The sequence below is a fragment of the Montipora foliosa genome, chromosome 10, assembly GCF_036669935.1.
Source record: "Montipora foliosa isolate CH-2021 chromosome 10, ASM3666993v2, whole genome shotgun sequence".
Lineage (NCBI taxonomy): Eukaryota > Metazoa > Cnidaria > Anthozoa > Scleractinia > Acroporidae > Montipora > Montipora foliosa.
Window position 1 is genome coordinate 21562472 of NC_090878.1, and position 15825 is coordinate 21578296.

The window sequence follows — 15825 nt, forward strand, 5'->3', positions numbered from 1 at the left end:
CTGCGCCCGCAGTACGAGCGGCAGTCAAAACTTAGCTGTCCTACCGAAACGACACGATAATAGCCTTTCTCTTCGCAATTAACAAAACTGAAGACAGTGAGTAAGTTACTGTGGCCTCTACTAGTAATTAACTTGCGAATTCCCGGTTTAATTTGGCGAGGAAAAGCATATCTTGTTCAAAATAACACAACTATTGGCCTACCTGACGACACTCGACGAACTACGAGGAGGTGCCATGCCGAACGCCGGCGGTCCATTTTTGGCGCCAAATTAACAGCTTGGAGGCACAAAATTTTTCACATTTTTCACTTTTTACAATCTGATATGGTTTTTGAAATTGCAAGTCCCTTTTTGTGCATATTTAATGCAATTTCCAGTGAGAAAAGAGGCTTGATTTCAGTGCCTTCCTGACTTGTTAACTTGACGTCAGGACACTAAAATTTTTCCTGCCCGCTGAATGCTGATTGGTCAATTCAAATTTCCCGCGCCCCAGCCGTATGCAAGGCCATGGCTCCTTTCAGATGGCCCACCACTTCAAATGATATCATGCTCGCCACGGAAGTTACATCACATCTTTTGTGTGTTGGAGGAAGATTGAGGCATGCACCAAATTGAACAAGAGCGAAGACTCCCTGTAATACTGCCAAAGAAGCATCATGTTGTAGATCTGATCGTCCGACATTACCATTTGCTTTCTGGACATTCTGGTCAAGAATATGTGCTCTCTTTGATCAGAAAGAGTTACTGGATTATCAAAGGAAGAGTCGCAGTGAGAAGAGTAGTCAATCATTGTTTTAGGTGTAGGCGAAGACAGGCCCCGTTTGGAGCTTAGAAGATGGCCGACCTTCCTGCTGACAGAGTCACACCGAGCAAACCCCTGTTCAGTTTTGTGGGCGTCGATTGTTTTGGTCCGTTTTGGGTCGAGAGGGCCAGAAGTCAAGTTAAACGTTATGGAGTCTTGTTCACGTGTCTGGCAACTAGAGCCATACATTTGGAAGTCGCCCAGAGTATGGATACTGATTCGTTCGTGAACTCCATGCGCCGCTTCATCGCAAGGCGAGGTATCCCCGAAGTAATGAGGTCGGACAATGGTTCGAATTTTGTCAGCGGAAACAAGGAACTCTGAGAAGCTATCTCTGATTGGAATGAGAGTTAGATCCATGAGTTCCTCTTGCAAAGAAATATCAAGTGGCTGTTTAATCCACCATCAGGGTCCCATTTCGGTGGCGTGTGGGAGCGATGCATTAGAACGGTCAGAAAGATTCTCGTTGCACTTATGAAGGAACAGCCACTGGATGATGAAGGATTGGCTACCCTCATGTGTGAAGTAGAGTCAATTGTCAATGGGCGTCCTATAACGAAGTCGTCTGATGACCCGTCGGATTCTGAAGCTCTTACGCCGAGTCATTTACTGTTGCTACGGGCAGGACCAAAACTTCCTCCAGGCGTGTTCAGGAAAGAGGATGGCTACTCCCGAAGAAGATGGCGCCAAGTCCAATATTTGGCCGACGTATTTTGGCGGAGATGGATTAGAGAGTACTTGCCGCAGTTGCAAGAGAGGCAGAAATGGGCTTATTCATCAAGGAACTTTGCCGTTGACGACATAGTACTTGTGGTCGACGATAGGGTACCAAGATCTTCTTGGCCTCTTGGTCGGATTACCAGTGTACGCAAGAACAGCACGGATGAGCATGTGAGAAGTGTAACAGTGAAGAGCAGAACCTCGCTGTACGATCGCCCTGTCGATAAGGTTGTTCTCCTGGAGTCAGTGGAGATGTCAGAGGGCATGAAGCATTTCTGAACTGAACTATGCTCCGAACTTTGTATATGCTTTGGAGAAGTGTTAGATATAAGGTTTTGTTTCCGTCAAGTTTCTTTTCAAATCCTTTGCTATTGCCTACGATTTTAGGGGCCGGAATGTAGGTTACAAAACGTTCTTCGAGTACCCGTTAAGTTTTCCCGTCTCTAGCGAGCGCGGGACTGGTATAAGCATTACGTCATTTATATGTTGTTGAAATATTATGGTCTGTACCATGTGCTCGCTCAAAAGGATTCTTTCAGTGAAAGTTGTTATCGAGCTCTCTTCGCTTTCACATTGCTTCAAGTTTTTCACGTTTCCTTCGAGCCTTCAAATACTGAAAGTATGTTGTCACTAAGCATTTTCATTTTCCTTCATTTTATTTACGTTCGTTTTGTTTTTGGTAGTCTAACCAGATCCCTGACAGTAGTGACAGATCCTTGTAAGATGCTTGTAACGAAGCTTTAGTCGGAATCTTTGGAATAAACTTACACGAGCAATCAAGTCTGCAAGTATCGCAGCTAAAATGTGTCTCCAACACTATATCAAGCTGATTTGAGAAACAACAACCACAGAATACAAAAGTCTCCACCGTCATTTACGCTCCTTTCATTCAAAACTCGAATGAAATGGCCTCTAGGTTGACCGCAACCACAAGTTTTCCGAAGGTATTTTTTCAACTCCTGTAATTTTCAAGGCAACGTCCAAGCTTTTCGGATCACAGGGCTGCTCCGATGACAAAACCTGACTTGATTTTCCCAGCATTTTCTTCAAGATTTGTAGATCTTGAAGAGGGTAAAGGCGGGGCAAAAGCCGGCTTTCGCGTTATGTTGAAATGAGGGCGCTTATAGGAAGGGCGTAGTCCAGTCCCTGAACTCTCCTTTCTTCCCGCCCCATATAGGGCCTGAACCCGGGCGGGCGAAAGAAGAGTCCAGGATAACTTGCATGCTCATGCTCAGAACGAACCAATCAAAAATTACTAGGTCCCAACCACGCCGCTCGCGTCAATGTGTCGCGCAATGCCTTTTTCAGCTCGCGTTCTGAAAGAAAACATTTTCTTTGATGTTGATATTGTCGTAGATAAAAACGTAAAAATCGAAATATGGTTTATCGTGGTCTGTAATCTTATCGACGAGTACTTTTTTTTATTTTTTATTTTTTTATTTTTTTTTTATTATAAGTACTTTATTTACCAAACAAAAGTACGTTACAATACTTACTTACAATTGTGCACTTAGATAAATGTTCCTATATTGGCCATTAAAATGTTTCTATCGATTACACATATTAAAACTAATGTATTACATTAATATACATATAAGGCTGATGGGAGGGTGGCACTATCATGTCAAACTTTTATTTCAAGCTGCATAATAAATTTAGATATAAATTCAGAGGTGTCTGTTTTCTTTTGCATTGATTTACATCCATAGTGGAACTGCTTTACATATAACAGAAGAAGACACAAATCCTTGGTTTGCTTATTGGAGAGATTGAAAGCTGGGGTTGGTAAATTGAGAAAAACTAGAAGCGGCGTGAGTTTAATATTGGTTTTGTAGGATATATTGAACCACTGAATGGATTCGTCACATAAATTCAGAAAAGAACAACATTCAAAGAAAGTATGTTCTATAGAATCGTTTTCGCCACACATAACACACATATTACAATCAGTTATCCCAAAGCGTGTCAGTTCCTTGTTAGTGACTAGTATTCTGTGTAGCAACTTAAAATAAAATTGTCTTAGCTTATTATCTCGAGTGATTTTATAATTGCTTTCAATGCATTGCTCCCACTTGTCAGCGACCACAGTACAATGTTTTCGCCATGTTGTAACCGCAGTAGGTTCAATACTAATATTCTCTGTAAACAGTTTGTAAAACTGCTTGCACGAAGTTTTCTTTAAGTTTAAACTAACATCTTTAGATATCTGAAAGTCGACATTTTCAGAAAACGAGTTCAGTTTTCCAAGATCTAAATGAGTGAAGGCGTAACTTTTCAGAGACGCTGGAATGGCTGTAATGATTTGGTAGTATTGCAGAAAATTAACCTTGATGTTATATTTATTACTAAATTCTTGTGGAGATAGATAATTCCCTTGATTGTTTAGCAGATCTTGCACAAACAAGACATTTTTATCACGCCAAGATTTCCAAAACACCGATTTGTTTTCAACGTTGATATCTTTATTATTCCATAATATAAATTCGCGCTGTAGTGGATCTTCACAGTCGCTACGCAATTCTTGAAAGTATTCAAGTAGTTCCCTATAAAATAAGGGAATTTTCTTATCTAACTTTTCGACACTGTAATTGCAATTAAGTAGGAACAAGAGTCCACCATGTTTTTCAAAGTGAGAGTTGGGAATTGCTGTCCAAGTGTCATGTGGATTACTTAAAAGTCTCCCTATCCAACAGAGGCGTAGCGCTTTAATGACAGTCCGAAAACAAGGTAAATTTAAACCGCCCTTAGACAAGGGACGGAACAGAACCTGTCTCTTTACCTTATCACACTTATTCTTCCACAAAAACGCAAATAATTTCCTCTGAGTCTGTTGGATCGCTGCTTCTGGGACAGAGAGCATTGAAGCAGCGTAAACTAGTTGAGACAAACCTAAGGATTTTGCAAGCATTGTTCTTCCAAAGAGAGTCAGATCGCGCGACAGCCATATATTAAGCTTGGTTTCCATTTTCCTTATTTTAATAAAAAAATTATTTTTGTTATTGCTAACTGCGTCGTGGGAGAGAAAGGTACCCAGAAATTTAATAGGTTCTTTTGGGCACTCGAATTCTAAAGGCATTGACTTGTTTTTGCTTGACGAACCAATCCACATGGCTTTAGTTTTCTTTTTATTTAGTTGCAACCCAAGCAAAGCTCCAAAAGAGTTAACTATATTCATAGCCTTTCTAAGAGATATGGTATCTTCAAGAATTAGGGTTGTATCATCCGCGAACTGTGAGATCTTGGCATTTTGTCCATCCGGAAGGGGGATGCCCCTGCAGAGTTCGTCATTACTCTTTTCCCAAACATTTTTTTCATATTGTTTCTGCACGTTGAGCGAGTTTGCAAGAGTTTTTGAAAGGAAAGTCTGACTCGTGCAAGTAGCTCATTTGCATAATGCAGCGCTTGCACTTTCAAGTCCGAGTCGGTGTTTTTAATTGTGAACAAATCTTGGCAAAGACTTCTTTCGTTATCTTTGATATTGTGATAAAAAAACAAAGCGAATGTGGTTTAGCGTGGCACTGGTGAAATTCCACTGATTTGCGATTAATTGACATGTGTTTAATCAATCTGAATGCAGAAATTGTTGCTTGTATATTGAGATGGCCTGTACCTCTTTACAACCTCTATTTTGATTCGTTCTTATTGATATGCACCTCTTCTGTTGTTAGGACTAGGGGCATTGTTTGTGTTGTTTACCTATTGTCTCGTCTGGCCAATTATAAAGACCCTTGTAAACGGTGCGTGGTTGCCCTGTATATTATCATTCAGAAATTCGCTCCACAAGCCAAATCTGGAAAGTACTTCCAAATATGGTTTTTCCCCCGATTTGGGGGAGGGGGAAGGGGGGGGGGGGATGGTGGCGTTTCTTATTCTTTTTATCTGTTTGTCGAGCTTGCAGAAGTTTTAATTTTGAAAGGAAAATCTGACGCGTACAAGTAGCTAATTTGCATAGTTGCATTCATGTCCGAGTCGGTGTCATAAACTTGACAAAATATTTTTTCGCCATTTTTTGTGCTGAAATGCTGTAACAGTTTTTGACAACGCTATAAGGCTACTAAAATCACGTGTGTTTCTTCAACAAAATAAAACTTTACACTGGGCAAATAAATTACACAAGGAGTTTAGAGACCTCAAACAACAGTTGAAACAACACTGAAATCAAATATATATATATGTTATTTACCGGGCGGGAGATACGTATGGGAAAAAACTGTGCCCGTACTCAAGACCAAGGGCACAGTTTCTTCCCATACGGACCGACCTAGCCCGGTAAATAACATGTTTATTTTTTCCTGCATTAAATTGGTTTTACAGAGTACTAATGGTTTGTTTACGCAACTCTTGTCATTGAATCGGCTTGTGCGCCGTCTACGAGCGATTTGTAAGAAAAAGTTGCAACGAGCGAATAATTCAGATAGTAGGCAAAGAAAGATGTATTAAAGAACATATAGTTTTCGAACTACTTTATGTTAGTTGCATTTATTAACCCAGTTAAGTTTTCGGAAACAGTTTTTCCGGTGTAAAAGTTCGTGCGAAGTTTGAAGTTTTACTACAAAAACAATGTCTCTCGGCAGTCGTCGCATTTAAAATCACTTGAAATCAGACTTTTCTTCCGTAAATTGAATAGCAGAAAGCGAGGAAAATTCGTTAAGTGTATTCTAAAGAAATTCTCCTAAATACAGCAACGTTCAGAAACGTAAACTTGACTGAAATTGACTCAAATTCTACGGCGAGGGAAACACAGGATAAGCGCCATTACAGCGACAAGCTAAAAACAACCAAGCAAACTCTCACAACTTCAAAACACTCAACTGAATTTACTTACAGTGACTTTCCTTGCCATTTTAAAGAGAACAGAGATAGCTACAAAAGAGTACGAGGTTAAAAAAAAAAAAATTGAAAAATGTTTATCCCAGCCTTTTCAGTTGTTTTGGGCGTATCTGGGCTTGCCCCGGGGCCTTGATATTTAATGCTAAACGTTCCCTCGTGTTTCAGAACCTTTAAAAATAACACTGTTTTAATTTGGCAAGAGCAGATTACCATGGAGGAGTACTCAGGCATAAAATAGACAGGGAGGTACAGAGAGTTGTACACTTTCGATTCTAAAGAGTTTTGTGGGCCTTTTATCTAATGTCTTTTTCGGGATAAAAGATTCTAAAAATAACATTTTGAGGGGTTGACAAAAAACATAGCAAACAGGAGGTATGCTCCATTTTGGGTCAAAAAATTCAACTTTATTTGCACCCTCCTGTCGCTATTATACTTGAGTACCATGTACACCTTCGATGCATGCGACAGTCACTTATGTTGTCAGTATTTTCGTCTTTTATTAGTCCCCTTATTACTCTCCCTTCTTCAACTTTTTTCAGAAATATTATGTTTTTCTTCTAATCCATGAAGTTTGTAATTTCGTACCCACATCTCACTCTGTTTTTCCGTTCCGCTTGGCCGTAGGAAATATAAGTTTCATAACTAGAGTTTCGATAAGAACCTCTTTCGTATTGTTAAGCTACATGTCTTTATAGTTACTAAATAGCACGTATGTATTAATCAATTTCTTTTCGGTTTTGGACCACTGTCACAATAAACAACTGTGGATTTTAGCTGTTTCAACATAAGGCCTGGTGCCTAAGTTGGTTGATATTTGGGTCAAGCTACAGCCGTGGACAGGAGCCCTTGGAACACTGATGTAATGCAACGAATTATCCGTGTTTTACAATTAAAGTTTGAAAAAACACTGCTATCCTTTTAAAATCGCATTGCTGTCTTCCCTCCTCACCCAATCTCAGGAGAAATTGCATGTACTAGTTTTCAACATCGTATGTGCGGTGGGGGAGACGCTAGGTGGGCGAGGTTGTAATCGCGCGACAATTTTTCTGGCATGTGCATGAAAAGTGCCATAAGTGAAAAATTTGTCCCAAGACTTAATTTCTCCATGATTACAGAAAGGCTTACTATGTTTTGTTCCATAACAAGCACTTTACTCTTACACTATCTCTCTTCGTCCGCAAATACAAATGAATTCAGGTGAGTCGATACAACAACCTGACAGAATATTTTTCTGGGGGTGTATAGGGGTAGAGATGAACGGACTGGCGCAAATGAAGCGGCTGTAAAATTTGATTTTATAGAATTTTGCTCTACCCAGGAAATTAATAATTTATTCTATTCTTTAACTTCAAAGGTATTCAAAAACGTTTGCATTCAAAAGGCGATTTAGTGCTGAAAACATAAAAAACTTACAGAAGAACGTGAAAATGTCAGGTATCTTCAAAAATGCGGTTCATTAATTTTGAGTTGCTAGTCATAAAACATCTAGGCTGATATTAGGTTTGTTGAGTTGAAGAAACTTCGGGCCATAGAGGGTAGAAATGTCAATGTGCTGAGTTTATTTTTCGCCGATAAAATGCGCACTGCTAATAATAAACTATGAAAAAGCTAATGAAGTCATGCAGAAAATCTTTGCAAACTTAGTCAAAGTGATTACTATACAAACAAATTGAAAAACAACAAAGTATTCATGGTAACATTTTTATTGTAAAGCTGCTATTTCTTCTATATCCCGTCGTTTACAATTATCTTTACTTAAGAGACCATGACCTAGTCTCTTGTTTTTTGACAACCTATAACCAAGTACCATGCCCATCACCCCATCTCTACTTGCGGCTTTTTGTTAAGTTGGCTTGTGAACTAAAACGGCTTCTTGCAGACAACGCCAACATTTTCTGCGCCCTCACATGGAACATCATACCAAGAACCTTCACCGTCTTGTGCAGCATTCATCCATACGCAAGAGTCTGCTTGCACCTTCGGATGACCTGAAGCCCAGTCGGTGTAGCTTGGTTCTGAGCCGCCTTTCCAGTAGAAGGCTTCTTTCAGCCCGATCCAAGCCTGTGACGCGAGTTCGCTATCGACGATACATCTTTTGACAAATTCGTTCTCTTCAGAGCTGGTTATCGTCACTATCTCTGCGTCATCCTTTCCGCATATGCCTTCAGCGTCGTCCCAAGACTTGATGGATTTATGCACTTTATAACAGTGCTCCTGAAATTCATGCCAGAACTCTGGACATTTTCCGGAATCCTGCTTGAACATACTAGGCAGAATTCTGGGATGCTGCTTGTGCACGCGTGGCAATGCTGACGAAATTAAAGACAGTGAGAATTAGTCGGAAATAGCGCTTTCAAAAGCAAGCAAAATAGCGAACACAGGCTAATTTGAGGAACTAAAGGAGAATTTTACAGGCATTTGAACCGCATGATTTTTTATTTATTTTTGAAAGGATAAAGCCTTAAAGGTTTTAAAGATCTAAAAAATTATTATCAAAGTACGCCTGCTCACTTTATTCAAGGCTATAAATTAATAACAAAGCTGGTTTCCTGGAACATAAACTATAGTTCTCTCTGGTCGAGAGTTCTATGGCTTGAATGATTTTAGACTCGGAAAAAAATGTAACACAGCAAAACGGGACTTCGTGACTTTTGAGATTTCGAGATGGCATCAAACGTTTCTAAAACCTGCAACTTTCTAAACCCATTCACCATGTGGCACGGTGGCCTCATGGTTAATGAGCTCGTCTCCGGATTGAGCGGTTCGGGTTCGAGCCCTGGTCGAGGACATTGTGTTGTGTTCTTGGGCAAGACACACTTTACTCTCACTGTGCTACTTCACCCAAGTATGTAAATAGGTACCGGTGAATGCTAGGGATTACCCTGCGATGGACTAGAATCCTATCCAAGGGAGAGTAGAAATACTCCTAGTCACTTCATGCTAAAGAAACCAGAGGTAAAAGCCGGCCTGATGGACTACTTGGCTAGTATGCAGACTTTTATTCATCACACTCAGCTTTTAAAATACCTGACACACATCCAAAGGCAAATAGAGTGGTTACGATATACAGTGGCAGCGATGCAAACATCTTCATCTCGGTTTTCATCTGGTTGTAACACCGCGATTCCTAGAATACAGACCTGAACATGAGAAATGACGCACTCTTATGCCATCCACGGAACACGAAGAAACAGCAATCTAGACTAAAGAGTAAATACTATTATGGGAGTATGAGGTAAATAGAATTCTCAGCTAGCGGTGTTTGACTCATAACAGTATTCATGATGGGAATGGCTTATAGTTTAATTAATGGCAGAGATTGAAATTATAAATCAGATAATCTTATGATTTGGGTAGGTTCACACAGCTCCATAGATGATGATCAGCTAGATGCAATTACAGTGACTGCATCAAGCTAACCTTTTGGGATAGGCATAAAAATGCCTTAATGTTGTTCACAACGCAACGGATACCATTTGTAGCGTGAAAGAATAGAGATATCTGCTTTCGTGCGTTCAACTAAGAGTTCAGTGTAATTTTATGTGTGGTTTTTACACCACAGTAGACGCATAATTAATCGCTTGAGCTGTCAGCGAGGAATCGGTTGGTTTTTTTTTTGAAGGAATCCGCTAAGGGCTTAACGCGCCAAAGTGACAATGGTTTCTATTTCTGGTTTTAAGACTCGTAATTCCTTGTATGCGTAAATGGCTGCTTCTCAATGCGGTTGAGAGTCGTCAGCAGTAATAAACATTACTACAGTGCCTACGACGCTTTTAATTTACTGGAATTAACGTTCAAGAATGTGTTTGGGATAAATGAAAAAATGTATTTTAGGTTGGATATTATTACGCAGTTTGTATTTTTTTGTGTATGATTTTCCTTGTTTTATTGTGAATAAGAAGGGTAATAGTGTTAAAATGTTTGTTTGTGACAATTTACATTTGAAGTCAAATAGCCTAGCCTCAACAAGTGAAAAAAGATAGCCTAGCCTATCCTAGCCTAGCATAGCTTAGTCTCAAAAGCCAAAGAAGATACGATGATAACTCTGAAAATGTCGCTTAACTTCCTTCTTGAACTTCAGGACCAACGCTTCCATGGTTGGGTTTGTTGTGAGGCATTACCCGAACATTAGCAAAGTAATGTGAATTGGTCGGCTAGTAATACGCCTAGGAAATTGAATTCTTACTAAACATTTACAGCAATAGTCCTAACGCCGAAAACTCAGCAGACTAGAGACGACCTCCTAGAAATGAGCCTATTGCAAAACGCACATACTACATATATTTGCTAAACTTTGTATCGCGCATATTATGTAATTTCAGTGAAAAGACCAGTTGAGCTACACAACTACACTCGAGTACGATCATAGTCAAACTTACCTGTAGTATTGGACTCCGGCTCAGAGTTTGGGGGCAGACTGTTTGCTCGCTAATATATCTTAAAGTATCCAGACGGTTAATAATTAAGTGGTCTGCAACTATTGGACGACAATCTAGTGTTGTGATAGACACTAGTAATAAAAAGCACCTAGCGGGTATTAGTGGAAGATAATTAGTTGTTCTCATGGGATGGTTATCAGTGGTTGGTTGCATTGGGTTCAGCGATTTTGAAAGATATGTCTGCTTCGGTTCAAAACTCGCAGACAGGGTTGTAGACTTTCAAAAGAATACCAACCTTTGGACTCAGCAAATCAGGAACAATCATACTAAATGTATTCTTATTGGTGCATTAACATGCCGTGTTGGTGTGTTTTGAAAAGGTTTATCTGTAAAAATTCTCTAAATCACAGCTCCATTGATGCAATTACAGCAAATGCATCAAGCGACCATGCTGAGATTGACTTAAGAATACTTTAATGCTGTTTACAACGCATGGGATACCATCTGTAGCGTGAAAAAAAAAAATAAATAATAACAATAATAATAATAATAATATCTACTTTTGTGCGTCGAGCTGAGAGCTTGCTTTAATTGCATGTGTACGATTTTTACACCAAAGTAGACGTATGATTAATCCCTTGAGCTGTCAGCAAGGAATCCGTTGTTTGTTGAAGGAATCTGCTAACGGTTTCACGAGCCAAAGTGACAACAGCGTCTTTTTATGGTTTTAAAACTTGTAATTCTTTCTATGAGTAAATGGCTGCTTCTTAATGCGGTTGAGAGTCGTCAGCACTAATAAACATTACTACAGTGCCTACGACGGTTTCAATTAGCTGGAATTAGTTAACGTTAAAGAATATGTTTGGGATAAATGAATAATTGTATTTTAGGTTGCATATCATTATGCAGGTTGCATTTTTCTATAGATGATTGTCCTTGCGCTATTGATTGTCACTTAGCGGCTATTTGTGGAAGATAATTAGTTGTTCTCACGGCATGGTCATCAGTGGTTGGGTTGGGTTCAGCGATTTTGAAAGATATGTCTGCTTCGGTTCAAAACTCGCAGACAGGGTTGTAGACTTTGAAAAGAAATCCCCCCTTCTGAGTGTTTTCTCTTTTATGTTTTTTAGGCTCTAAGGCGCCAGAAAGGGAGTACGAGGTTACAAAAATAAACTTGAAAAATGTTTATCCCAGCCTTTTCAGTTGTTTTGGGCGTATCTGGGCTTGCTCCTGCGTCATCAATCTAGTGACATTTCCTGCTAAACGTCCCCTCGTGTTTCAGATCCTTTAAAAATAAGACTCTTTTGGGAAAGAGCGGATTACCAAGGGGGAGTACTCGGGCATAAAATAAACAGGGAGGTACAAAGAGTTGTAGACTTTCGATTCTAAAGAGTTTTGTGGGCTTTTTATCTGGTGTCTTTTTGGGGATAAAAGATTCTGAAAATAACATTTTGAAGGGTTGACAAAAAACATAGCAAACAAGAGGTATGACCCATTTTGGGTCAAACAATTCAACTTTATTTGCATCCCCCTGTCGGGAGGCCTGTGGCCTAAGTTAGTTGATATTTGGGTCAAGCTACAGCCGTGGACAGGAGCCCTTGGAACACTGATGTAATGCAACGAATTATCCGTGTTTTACAATTAAAGTTTGAAAAAACACTGCTATCCTTTTAAAATCGCATTGCTGTCTTCCCTCCTCACCCAATCTCAGGAGAAATTGCATGTACTAGTTTTCAACATCGTATGTGCGGTGGGGGAGACGCTAGGTGGGCGAGGTTGTAATCGCGCGACAATTTTTCTGGCATGTGCATGAAAAGTGCCATAAGTGAAAAATTTGTCCCAAGACTTAATTTCTCCATGATTACAGAAAGGCTTACTATGTTTTGTTCCATAACAAGCACTTTACTCTTACACTATCTCTCTTCGTCCGCAAATACAAATGAATTCAGGTGAGTCGATACAACAACCTGACAGAATATTTTTCTGGGGGTGTATAGGGGTAGAGATGAACGGACTGGCGCAAATGAAGCGGCTGTAAAATTTGATTTTATAGAATTTTGCTCTACCCAGGAAATTAATAATTTATTCTATTCTTTAACTTCAAAGGTATTCAAAAACGTTTGCATTCAAAAGGCGATTTAGTGCTGAAAACATAAAAAACTTACAGAAGAACGTGAAAATGTCAGGTATCTTCAAAAATGCGGTTCATTAATTTTGAGTTGCTAGTCATAAAACATCTAGGCTGATATTAGGTTTGTTGAGTTGAAGAAACTTCGGGCCATAGAGGGTAGAAATGTCAATGTGCTGAGTTTATTTTTCGCCGATAAAATGCGCACTGCTAATAATAAACTATGAAAAAGCTAATGAAGTCATGCAGAAAATCTTTGCAAACTTAGTCAAAGTGATTACTATACAAACAAATTGAAAAACAACAAAGTATTCATGGTAACATTTTTATTGTAAAGCTGCTATTTCTTCTATATCCCGTCGTTTACAATTATCTTTACTTAAGAGACCATGACCTAGTCTCTTGTTTTTTGACAACCTATAACCAAGTACCATGCCCATCACCCCATCTCTACTTGCGGCTTTTTGTTAAGTTGGCTTGTGAACTAAAACGGCTTCTTGCAGACAACGCCAACATTTTCTGCGCCCTCACATGGAACATCATACCAAGAACCTTCACCGTCTTGTGCAGCATTCATCCATACGCAAGAGTCTGCTTGCACCTTCGGATGACCTGAAGCCCAGTCGGTGTAGCTTGGTTCTGAGCCGCCTTTCCAGTAGAAGGCTTCTTTCAGCCCGATCCAAGCCTGTGACGCGAGTTCGCTATCGACGATATATCTTTTGACAAATTCGTTCTCTTCAGAGCTGGTTATCGTCACTATCTCTGCGTCATCCTTTCCGCATATGCCTTCAGCGTCGTCCCAAGACTTGATGGATTTATGCACTTTATAACAGTGCTCCTGAAATTCATGCCAGAACTCTGGACATTTTCCGGAATCCTGCTTGAACATACTAGGCAGAATTCTGGGATGCTGCTTGTGCACGCGTGGCAATGCTGACGAAATTAAAGACAGTGAGAATTAGTCGGAAATAGCGCTTTCAAAAGCAAGCAAAATAGCGAACACAGGCTAATTTGAGGAACTAAAGGAGAATTTTACAGGCATTTGAACCGCATGATTTTTTATTTATTTTTGAAAGGATAAAGCCTTAAAGGTTTTAAAGATCTAAAAAATTATTATCAAAGTACGCCTGCTCACTTTATTCAAGGCTATAAATTAATAACAAAGCTGGTTTCCTGGAACATAAACTATAGTTCTCTCTGGTCGAGAGTTCTATGGCTTGAATGATTTTAGACTCGGAAAAAAATGTAACACAGCAAAACGGGACTTCGTGACTTTTGAGATTTCGAGATGGCATCAAACGTTTCTAAAACCTGCAACTTTCTAAACCCATTCACCATGTGGCACGGTGGCCTCATGGTTAATGAGCTCGTCTCCGGATTGAGCGGTTCGGGTTCGAGCCCTGGTCGAGGACATTGTGTTGTGTTCTTGGGCAAGACACACTTTACTCTCACTGTGCTACTTCACCCAAGTATGTAAATAGGTACCGGTGAATGCTAGGGATTACCCTGCGATGGACTAGAATCCTATCCAAGGGAGAGTAGAAATACTCCTAGTCACTTCATGCTAAAGAAACCAGAGGTAAAAGCCGGCCTGATGGACTACTTGGCTAGTATGCAGACTTTTATTCATCACACTCAGCTTTTAAAATACCTGACACACATCCAAAGGCAAATAGAGTGGTTACGATATACAGTGGCAGCGATGCAAACATCTTCATCTCGGTTTTCATCTGGTTGTAACACCGCGATTCCTAGAATACAGACCTGAACATGAGAAATGACGCACTCTTATGCCATCCACGGAACACGAAGAAACAGCAATCTAGACTAAAGAGTAAATACTATTATGGGAGTATGAGGTAAATAGAATTCTCAGCTAGCGGTGTTTGACTCATAACAGTATTCATGATGGGAATGGCTTATAGTTTAATTAATGGCAGAGATTGAAATTATAAATCAGATAATCTTATGATTTGGGTAGGTTCACACAGCTCCATAGATGATGATCAGCTAGATGCAATTACAGTGACTGCATCAAGCTAACCTTTTGGGATAGGCATAAAAATGCCTTAATGTTGTTCACAACGCAACGGATACCATTTGTAGCGTGAAAGAATAGAGATATCTGCTTTCGTGCGTTCAACTAAGAGTTCAGTGTAATTTTATGTGTGGTTTTTACACCACAGTAGACGCATAATTAATCGCTTGAGCTGTCAGCGAGGAATCGGTTGGTTTTTTTTTTGAAGGAATCCGCTAAGGGCTTAACGCGCCAAAGTGACAATGGTTTCTATTTCTGGTTTTAAGACTCGTAATTCCTTGTATGCGTAAATGGCTGCTTCTCAATGCGGTTGAGAGTCGTCAGCAGTAATAAACATTACTACAGTGCCTACGACGCTTTTAATTTACTGGAATTAACGTTCAAGAATGTGTTTGGGATAAATGAAAAAATGTATTTTAGGTTGGATATTATTACGCAGTTTGTATTTTTTTGTGTATGATTTTCCTTGTTTTATTGTGAATAAGAAGGGTAATAGTGTTAAAATGTTTGTTTGTGACAATTTACATTTGAAGTCAAATAGCCTAGCCTCAACAAGTGAAAAAAGATAGCCTAGCCTATCCTAGCCTAGCATAGCTTAGTCTCAAAAGCCAAAGAAGATACGATGATAACTCTGAAAATGTCGCTTAACTTCCTTCTTGAACTTCAGGACCAACGCTTCCATGGTTGGGTTTGTTGTGAGGCATTACCCGAACATTAGCAAAGTAATGTGAATTGGTCGGCTAGTAATACGCCTAGGAAATTGAATTCTTACTAAACATTTACAGCAATAGTCCTAACGCCGAAAACTCAGCAGACTAGAGACGACCTCCTAGAAATGAGCCTATTGCAAAACGCACATACTACATATATTTGCTAAACTTTGTATCGCGCATATTATGTAATTTCAGTGAAAAGACCAGTTGAGCTA

At 39.6% G+C, this 15825-nt stretch overlaps 3 protein-coding genes across 3 annotated transcripts in view; 1 reads left to right on the plus strand and 2 right to left on the minus strand.

Moving 5' to 3' along the window:
- Positions 1-1276: 1276 nt before the first annotated feature.
- On the plus strand, positions 1277-1801 carry LOC137972636 (uncharacterized). Its single transcript, XM_068819373.1, has one exon. The coding sequence runs from the start codon at positions 1277-1279 to the stop codon at positions 1799-1801; it is 525 nt and encodes a 174-aa protein (XP_068675474.1).
- A 6238-nt stretch (positions 1802-8039) lies between these two features.
- On the minus strand, positions 8040-10974 carry LOC137973536 (secretory phospholipase A2 receptor-like). Its single transcript, XM_068820371.1, has 3 exons — positions 10732-10974; positions 9380-9479; positions 8040-8661 (listed from the first exon to the last, which is right to left on the minus strand). Exons 1-3 carry the CDS (start codon positions 10942-10944, stop codon positions 8213-8215), a joined length of 762 nt encoding a protein of 253 aa, XP_068676472.1. The 5' UTR covers positions 10945-10974; the 3' UTR covers positions 8040-8212.
- Positions 10975-13170: 2196 nt separating this feature from the next.
- Positions 13171-15825, minus strand: part of LOC137973533 (secretory phospholipase A2 receptor-like) — a 2935-nt gene continuing 280 nt past the window's right edge. The window contains exons 2-3 of the mRNA XM_068820368.1: positions 14511-14610; positions 13171-13792 (exon numbers count right to left, since the gene is read on the minus strand). Of these exons, the coding sequence (XP_068676469.1) occupies positions 13344-13792; positions 14511-14610 (549 nt within the window). The 3' untranslated portion in view covers positions 13171-13343. The remainder of the gene's footprint in view (positions 13793-14510; positions 14611-15825) is intronic.